Below are 9,695 nucleotides of genomic sequence, written 5' to 3' on the forward strand. Positions count from 1 at the left end.
TGCAAAACTTGAAGAAAAAGTGGACAAAAAAGGGATGTAGAAATAGATGCAAAATTAGAATAGAGAGTGGGTGCAAAGAGAGGTGCCAAACTAGGTGCAAATTGTGGCACAACAAAAGTAAATGTAATAGTGGACACAATAATAGATGCAAAAGAGGATGCAAATGTGGATGAAAAACAAGATGACAAATTGGATGCAACAAAATTAGACTCAAAACAAGACACAAACCTTGACAGAAAACTTTGTGCAAAATGGGATGCAAAAAATGATGCAAAAGTTGATGCACGTGTAGGTGCAAAAGGTAGATGTCATAGCGGATTAATAAGTAGGAGAAAAAAAATTAGGTGCGAAAATTCACGTAAAACTTGGCACAAAACCTGGTACAAAGGATGGTGTAAGACTTAGTGCAAACTTGGTGCAAAATATGGTGAAAGTTTTGCACCATATTTGATAAATGGATGCAAATATCACCAAAAATGGGCTCTAGATGCGAAAAAGGAAGCAAAAAGGGATTTTAATCACAGGGTTTTGTTGTAGGGCCATCTTGGCTATTTAATGTGTCGTCTATCATCTTTGTCAAGTATTTTTGGAAGAAGTGGCCCCTTTTATGTGTATTGTCATGGCCTCCTACTCGTGATGTGGCAATGGTTTATTGGACCTTTCAAGGACATGTTGGCATGCTCTTCTATGGCGCGACTGTGCGCGAGAAACCCGCGCCAACCCTTTCTTCAGCTCAGAGATGATCAGTCATCTGAGACCCTTCGCTCCAGGTGTTACTGCAGTCCACATGATCTTACAGATACTCTTACATGCTCTACTATCACTACAGCTATGTAATTAATGATGCATCCCTAAAAAAAAAATTAAGGCTATTTCTACCCTAAGCTTTGATACCAACATAAAAATCAGACTTGAATTAAAAGAAGGAGTTGCAGCTCACAGGTGAGTACTGCACCTGGAGTCTGCATTCAAACAAAGAAGAGACTCTCTCTCTGTTCACTCTACATTCCATCAAATGAATATTACAATATTAAATACATCACTAGAAATCGGGTAGTTGTAAACAAACTCCTAAACTCTAGGAACAAATCGTAAACCAAGGAGATATGTTACAACTATGTAACCATTTCTCCATTAATACAAAATAATATTGATTGTTTTTAATTAATTAGAGGTTGTTATTTTCTTCAGAGATTAAGAAATTCTCAAGAGAAGACCTCTATGTTTTCTATGGAAGACAAATACCTGCCATGAGCTTACAGAGGTATTTGGAAAGGATGTTCAAATATGCCCCGATGCTGACCCCGATGTTATTTCAGCAGGGACAAGTGATTTTATCCTAAGTTTTTCAATTGCGCAAGCAAGCTGCCATCTGCCATTTCTTATTTTAGCTGGGACAAGTAATTTTATCCTAAGTTTTTTAATTGCGCAAGCAAGCTGCCATCTGCCATTTCTTATTTCAGCCGGGACAAGTAATTTTATCCTAAGTTTTTCAATTGCGCAAGCAAGCTGCCATCTGCCATTTTTTTTGGGCACTTGTCACTTCTTCTACGCGCCTATCTCCTCTCGCTGATAACTTCGTGGCAGCACATGTCGCTGAATGGCCGCTGCATGTAGTTTCATCTATTCCAGAAAATTGAACAATGCGACCTTGTTACCTTACCTGCAGGTTAGAAGAAGAAGGATTTATTGAGATCGAGAAATGGCAGACATCAGGTAAGGCTTCTGTTTTGCTTTCACATGTTCACCCATAACAATCAATGCTTAACGCGGGGTTGCTATTTTACCTGTGTTATTTCACGGCCTATTCCACCATAGGAGAAACTGTCAGCTTCCCTCCATGGTCGAAAAGGTGATATCAGCTTCGCTTTGTCCTTCTCCATCTTTTTAATCATCAGCCATGGCTTATGCATAGATCCTCTCGTAAGGCAAGTGAAGCATTCATTCATCAACCAACAACAGCAGCTGAGAACCATGGAACGCTTGTGAGCTATTAATTTTTAGACATACTATAATCAGGTAAGAAGATTGATTCTTTTATTATATTTTTACATATTGTATTCATGTTTCACAGATCAATACACGATATTCTATTTTGCTTTCATATGTTCACCCATAACAATCAATGCTTAATGTGGGGTTGCTATTTTACCTATGTTATTTCATGGCCGCATACCTCTCATCGATTCTGCCATAGGAGAAACCATCACCTTCCCTCCATGGCCGAAAGACTCGCATCTATACGTCCTTGCCATTGTAAGAATTTGCCAAATTGGAAGCCGCCCAGTTGTGAATTCTGCACAACCTCATCATGGTATCCAATCCCGCCAGCGCCCCTTTTGTGAAAATCGAACAAGCCGATACCGCCATGCCGCTTTATTCATCTGGGACTGCTTGTGGCTCCTTTTCCCTTATTTTGTGCATACCTGGATCTCCCCACCTTCGTTTCTTTGCGTCCCCATAGAGGCCACATAGCCCTCATCGATTTTGCCATAGGAGAAACCATCACCTTCCCTTAGCTATGGCGAAGAGTGAAATCACTTGCCACTGGTTTGGTCGAACTGGGCATCAGAAAATTCGATGTCCTCCTCTCCCCAAATTCAATTCATTTCCCCATAATCTGCATGGCAATTTTGTCCATCTGAGCCGTTGTCATGACAACAAATCTACTAAATACAGCATCAGAGATAGCGAAGCAGGCCAGAGACTCTGCCGCCGTGTTGCCCTTCACCACGCCATCTTTGATTGCCAAATTGGAAGCCACCCAGTTGCAAATTCTGCTAATTTCTTCTTCTTCTTCTAACTTAGGGTCGCAAAACAGCCAAAATTGAGTCTCCAATCATGGTATCGAATCCCGCCAAAACCATCTTCCTCTTCAGCTTCCCCTGGGCTCAAATTGGACTCCTTGAAGACCCGCTGTGTATTGCTCAGAAACTCTTCTTTGTCTCACCACTAAGGAGAGAACAAGCAAATAATCTGAGGGACTTGGATATTTGGAGGATTCATTGAGTAACAGAATGCAGGTATGGGAAGCGAGGGAACGAGTGGAATTCAAGTAATTGGTCTGATTGTATAAAAGGCCTCTACTTCTGTCTGTGTCACCGTCTTTCAACAGAGAAAACACAGTAGATGTGGCTCATATCTTCCACGATGCTGTATAATTGGAAAGCCACCCATTTTCCTGCTCCTCCGAACCGCCTCTCCTGCAACAAATTTTATCGAATTGGAGCCCTATTTTGCAAATTTCAGGCGATTTGTAAATATCAGCCACTCAGGTTTGTTAGCTAGGAGGTAGACACATTGGACATGCAAAACAGACAGAGGTAAAGACGTACGTTGGGTATGCCAGAAGGACAAGAGGCAGAAGAACGAGAGGCAGGCAGGTGGTAAAATTGTGGGCCCAACTGGTGGTTAATATATCATGTTTTTTATATCAAAAACAGTAGTTTTAAATGTGGACATAATCCTTTTTTATTGCTCTGGGATTCTGTTTAAATCAAGCCTTGTGCCGGTAGTCATAGTTATCTTTTATACATACACGCATTGGAAACGTGAATCTATCCTTTGGCTATGAATCTGAATCAGCAGAGAGGTGCAACACAGATTTCTACCAAAGGTGGCCAGCTTCAAAAGAGTTTACATCATATTTACCAAGTTCGACCTTCCTCGGAAATTTTTTTCGCAAATTTGCCGATTCAGTTCGATACGGTGAATAATTCCCCTAATTCGAATTCAGTACAGTCTCCACCGGCGAGCTTGGTCTATTCGTCCACTTTCTCGCAACCCCATGTACATTTCATTCTGTGCACATATTATATAAGATATACCTGAGTATATAAGGCAGTGACGAAAGGTTTCAATGGCATGTATTTGCATCATTATCATATTTCAATGGCATGTTATTTGCATCATTATCAACAATATGATGAAGAATCCACTAAAGAATGGCATGGCAGGAACTAAATAGCATAGAACTCATAGGGACAAACAGGCAGTTGGTATCAACAAATATTTTCCATAAGCTTTTTTAAGTGGTTTTGGGTAAACGGATAGCGATATACAATATAATATTTTCCATAAGCTTTTTTAAGTGTTTTTGGGTAAACGAATAGAGATATTCAATACATTCAATATTTTTATAGGCTTGGGTAAACGAACAGAGGTATTCAGAACTGAACTGATACATGTGTTTTTGTATTTAGAAATTTAGAAAAGCATTAGGTAGGTTTACTCTCTATCAAATATGTGTTCAAACATCTGCAGCGTTCTTCTCAACCCCGACAGGGACTACCGCTACGGCACTGCCCCCTTGTTTTATAAGGCGTTCCACTTTCTTGCCATGGACATCGACTTCCACTATCTTTTTATGTGACTGGAAACCACCCACTTTAAATAAAAAAAATTGATGGAGTCCTAACCAGAGCAATTATAAATGTGTAAACAGCTGTCATTAATATTTAATGCTAAATTCTTATTAATATTAATGCAGGACGACAACACCAAGAAATGCTCGGGCATTGGATTCGATTCCCACTCATGTTATTTTATAAGCGTTCCACTTTCTTGCAATGGACATCGACTTCCGCTATCTTTTTATGTGACTGGAAACCACCCACTTTAAATAAAAAAAATTGATGGTGTCCTAACCAGAGCAATTATAAATGTGTAAACAGCTGTCATTAATATTTAATGCTAAATTATTATTAATATTAATATGAAGATGCATATTTGCATTATAAAATATTTAAATAATTGGTTTTGAAATAAAAAAACTGGATTCCAACTATTTTTAATTGCCAAAGCTAAAGCGGTAGAGAAGGCCAACGTAAAATGCAGGACGGCAACAGCCAGGAATGCTCGGGCATTGGATTCGATTCCAACTTCTTGTGATGGACGTAGATTTCCACGATCTTTTTATGTCAGTGGAAACCAACCATCTAAAGTTCAAAAAAAAATTGATGGAGTCCAACGAAAGCAATTATATATGTATAAAGAGCTGTTAGTAATATTTAATGTTAAATTATTATTAATATTAATATGAGTATGAATAATTACATTATAAAAAACTTAATATTATTATTTAAATAATTTATAATTTCTTAATTTTATTAAGATTAAATATACATTATGAATGCTTATCAACAACCATTAAATTATATAGTTGCTCTGTTTAAATTATATAGTTGCTCTGTTAATAAATAATTCTATAATGTTTACCTATTGTTATTGTTAGTAAATAATTCTATTATGTTTACTCATTATTCAATACTGAATAACCGGATAAATGATATTCACCATTGATACCCACTTAATTCTTAACCTGCACTGTCAACCCACTAATTCTTAAGTTGGTGTTGCGTTAAGAATGGGTCCCAACTAAAGCAATCACATGTGGGGTACAGCGATTTCTGCGGGGGAAGATATGGAACTCTGCTCACTGGTCGGTGGCAATCCTCAATAATGCAGTGACAGGTGGAAATTCCAGGAACTTCATACGTGTGCCTTTCGCATTAGTTCAGTCCCTGAATTTAGTTGAAAATAATAATTTAATAATAAGAGAAAAAGATTATAAATTTCGTTCAATTGCGACTTCGTTTGTTCAATGAACGGTTAAACTCAGAAATCCACCAGATTGATTTCAGTGCTGTTTTGTTTTCAATCCATTGGCCAACTCTTGAGGTCTTGATACACAGATAAGAGTAGCAAAGGCGCAGTTGGTAGGTACTCTGCACTCTGTGAGATCATTCACACAAAAATATTGAAGTGGAGCGCGCTTTCTCTATCTCTGCAAAACATCTTCGATCTGCTTCTTAGCTCCAATGGCACACGTTACCTTGACCCCAGCTCGTGACGCTACATCCTGCGCATCCTCCTCCACATCCCACTCACTCGACAATACCAACAGCTATGTCTATCAGGTTTTCATTAATCACCGCGGACCGGATGTGAAGAAAGGTCTCGCCAGCCATATTTATCATCGTCTTAAAGCCCTAGGAGTAGCAGCATTTTTAGACCAGCAAGTATTGCAAGGAGGAGAGAAGATCACTCCTCAAATCGAAGGGGCTATTCGAACAGCCTCGGTCCATCTCGCCATATTCTCTCCGAGATATGCCGAATCAAGCTGGTGCCTCGACGAACTCGTATTGATGTTGAGGTCGGGCGCTACGATTATCCCCATTTTCTATCATGTCAGCCCTGGGGAACTAAAGCGGACGCAGGCCAGAGATGGGGTGTATGCTCGACTCCTGAGCATCCTCCAGTGTGTCTTTCTATGTGCGCGGGACGAAAGTGGAGGGTATGCTAGAGCCCTGCGGATGCTTGCAAAGAAGCCACGGCATAACTCCGACACTATTAACAGATGGAAGGATGCCCTTTTCTCTGTCGCAGAAATAAGCGGTTTTGAGTTCAACGCGTTTAACGGGTAAGGGCGCCTCCACTTCTCCCCTCTTATTCTTAGTTTTTAATTTTCTGGATTGACAGGTATATCATACTTTATTGTTGTAGCCATTTCTTACTAGTCATTTTATTGTGATTATTATTCAGCGACGACGAGTGGCAGCTCGTGGAGAAGGTCGTCGGAAAAGTTTTGGAAAAGGTTAGCAGGCCCCCTCTGGATGTAGCTAAATATCCCCCTCTGGATGTAGCTAAATATCCAACTGGCCTGAGCAAAAATGTAAAAGGGTTGGATGATGTCATTGCAGCCGCGAAGGGGGAGCCTCGCATTGTGGCAATTGTGGGTCTTGGCGGCATCGGAAAAACGACTGTCGCCAAAGAAATTTTCAACCGTGAAAGGGAAAAATTAGATCGATCTTGTTTTTGTTTTTTATTTGATATTAGATCCAAATCTTTAGATTCCCTGCAGAGTAGCCTTCTTGAGGATTTGGGTATGCCAAATGTACAAATAAAGAATGTTGATGAAGGCAAATCCAAGATCAAAATGCATCTATCATCCTCTATTGAGGAAGGCAATCCCAAGATCAAAATGCATAGATCATCCTCTCAGCAGGCCCTTGTTTTAGTTTTAGATGATGTGGATCATATTGATCAGCTGGATGCATTACTTTTTCCGCTTAAAGATGTCATTCATCCAAAGAGTTTGATATTAGTTACGTCTCGCAATAAAGATATCCTTACAAGCTCAGGGATAATAGAGTCATCCATTTACACCATGAAAGGCCTCGGTCCAGAGCACTCGCAAGAGCTCTTTTGCTTGCACGCTTTCGGTCAGCCCCATCCTGTAGTAGGATTTGTGGAAGTGGTTCAAAAGTTTTTGGAGGTATGCAACGGATTGCCATTATCTCTTAAAGTACTTGGGGCGCTTCTTCGTGGAAAAGATGATTTAGTGTACTGGAATGAACAATTGCACAAGACTTCCAAAATACTTCCCAGTGATATACAAAGAACACTTCAGATTAGTTATGATGCTCTCGATGAAGAGGAGAAGCAGATATTCTTAGACATCGCCTGTCTCTTCATAGGGGAAGATAAGGATACTGCCATAAGAGTATGGAACGAATCTGGCTGGTCGGGACGGCTGGGTTTTTGGAAGCTGGAAAACAGGTGCTTGGTGGAGGTGGACAGGAAAAACTGCCTGAGAATGCACGACCACATTAGAGATCTTGGCAGATATCTGGCGAAGGATTCAAAATATCCGCGTCGACTTTGGCAACTGACGGAGGACGATCTTTATAATGTGTCTGAACAATCTTCTGTGAGTATTTTGAAGCTTTCGGCCGACTTTCTAAATAACGTTGTGTTATCCGTATTTTGAAGTTTTAAATTCTTAAAACCCTCCAATATGGTCAATCTTGTTTCAGGTGCGTGGAATTAGCATGGTTCATGGAAATGTCCCTGATCAATCTTTCGAAAACCTTTCTGGCATTTGCAACCTAAGTGACTTGCGGATCCTTAGGGCTGAAGGTTATTTTGTTGAACGCGTATTCAGCAGTAGAGAGCTACCGAAACTAATGTATCTCCACTGGGAAAACTGTCCGAGCTCCTCGTTACCTTTCTCGCTTCCAATAAAGAATTTAAGAGTGTTACATATAGAGGGGAGAAAATTGAAAACACTGTGGCAACATGAATCTCAGGTAGTTTTGTTGATTTATTTACACGTCTCTTTACTTTTTTCTTCAATTTGTAAAAGGTTGTTTGAACTTAAGAATTCCAGAGTGTCAAACCAACTGTATGTAAATATTGCAGGCACCTTTGCAGTTAAGGAAATTGTATATTGATGGTCCTCTTTCAGAGGTTCCAGAGTCCATTGGCAAGCTGAAGCACCTAGAAGAATTTGTCCTGTCCAAGAGTGATCATGAAAGTTTGCCAAAGGAATTTGGTAATATGCATTCCCTGAAACATCTCAGCTTCTACCATTGTTATAAGATGAAGTTGATGCTACAGTCAATTGGGAACTTGACGGGCCTTGAAACGCTTCACCTGATGAACTGCTCCAGCCTGCAGATGCTCCCGGACTCGGTTGGGAATCTGACGGGACTCCAAAGCCTTCACTTGAGAGATTGCGGAAGTCTGCAGATGCTCCCGGACTCGATTGGGAACCTGACGGGCCTCCAAAGCCTTCACGTGAGAGAGTGCAAAACACTGCAGATGCTCCCGGACTCGGTTGGGAACCTGACGGGCCTCCAGAGCCTTGACCTGCGCTGGTGCTCCAGTCTGCAGACGCTCCCGGACTCAGTGGGGAACCTGACGGGCCTCCAGAGCCTTGACTTGGGCTCGTGCGCCCGTATGCAGACGCTCCCTGACTCGGTTGGGAACCTGACGGGCCTCCAGAGCCTTCAGTTGCGCTGGTGCTCCAGTCTGCAGACGCTCCCGGACTCCGTTGGGAACCTGACGGGCCTCCAAAAACTTGATTTGGGCGGCTGGTGCTCCAGTCTGCAGACGCTCCCGGACTCGATTGGGAACCTGACGGGCCTCCAGAGCCTTGACTTGGGCTCGTGCAGTCTGCAGACGCTCCCGGACTCGGTTGGGAACCTGACGGGCCTCCAGTGCCTTGGGTTAGGCTCATGCTTCAGTCTGCAGACGCTCCCGGACTCGCTTGGGAACCTGACGGGCCTCCAGAGCCTTGGCTTGTGCGGGTGCTCCACTCTGCAGACGCTCCCGGATTCGGTTGGGAACCTGACGGGCCTCCAGAGCCTTGACAATCCGGGAACCTGACGGGCCTCCAGAGCCTTGACTTGGGCTCGTGCTCCATTCTGCAGACGCTCCCGGACTCGGTTGGGAACCTGACGAGCCTCCAGAGCCTTCGCTTGGGCTCGTGCTCCAGTCTACAGAAGCTCCCGGACTCGATTGGGAACCTGACGGGCCTCCAGAGCCTTCGCTTGGTCTCGTGCTCCAGTTTGCAGACGCTCCCGGACTCGGTTGGGAACCTGACGGGCCTCCAGAGCCTTGGCTTGGTCTCGTGCTCCAGCCTGCAGACGCTCCCGGACTCGGTTGGGACCTGACGGGCCTCCAGGGCCTTGACTTGGACTGTTGCTACAGTCTGCAGACGCTCCCGGACTCGGTCCGGACTCGGTTGCGCTCCCGGACTCGGTTGGGAACCTGACGGGCCTCCGGAGCCTTGGCTTCTAGAGTACTCCAGTCTGCAGAGGCTCCCGGACTCGGTTGGGAACCTGACGGGCCTCCATGCGCTGGTGCCCCAGTCTGCAGACGCTCCCGGACTCGGTTGGGAACCTGACGGG

The 9,695-nt window shown here is 43.0% G+C and overlaps 1 protein-coding gene across 1 annotated transcript; it reads left to right on the forward strand.

Annotated features, from left to right (window-relative positions):
- The first annotated feature begins 5,591 nt into the window (after positions 1-5,591).
- LOC149153704 (disease resistance protein RUN1-like) lies at positions 5,592-9,304 on the forward strand. The gene is made up of 4 exons (XM_089440623.1): positions 5,592-6,421; positions 6,544-7,711; positions 7,818-8,090; positions 8,203-9,304. The coding sequence occupies exons 1-4, from the start codon at positions 5,820-5,822 to the stop codon at positions 9,169-9,171; spliced, it is 3,012 nt and encodes a 1,003-aa protein (XP_089296749.1). The 5' UTR covers positions 5,592-5,819; the 3' UTR covers positions 9,172-9,304.
- The last annotated feature ends 391 nt before the right edge of the window (positions 9,305-9,695 follow it).

The sequence above is a fragment of the Pinus tabuliformis genome, chromosome 9 (genome assembly GCF_031772625.1).
Source record: "Pinus tabuliformis cultivar Carrire ecotype Pingquan chromosome 9, CPIR1, whole genome shotgun sequence".
Taxonomy (NCBI): domain Eukaryota; kingdom Viridiplantae; phylum Streptophyta; class Pinopsida; order Pinales; family Pinaceae; genus Pinus; species Pinus tabuliformis.

Bases quoted from the DNA above. Each gene is read 5' to 3' on its own strand.
- LOC149153704 (XM_089440623.1), top strand. From the start codon at position 5,820: ATGGCACACGTTACCTTGACCCCAGCTCGTGACGCTACATCCTGCGCA. The intron at 6,422-6,543 runs GTAAGGGCGCCT...ATTATTATTCAG, and splicing joins GAGTTCAACGCGTTTAACGG to CGACGACGAGTGGCAGCTCG. The intron at 8,091-8,202 runs GTAGTTTTGTTG...TAAATATTGCAG, and splicing joins TGTGGCAACATGAATCTCAG to GCACCTTTGCAGTTAAGGAA.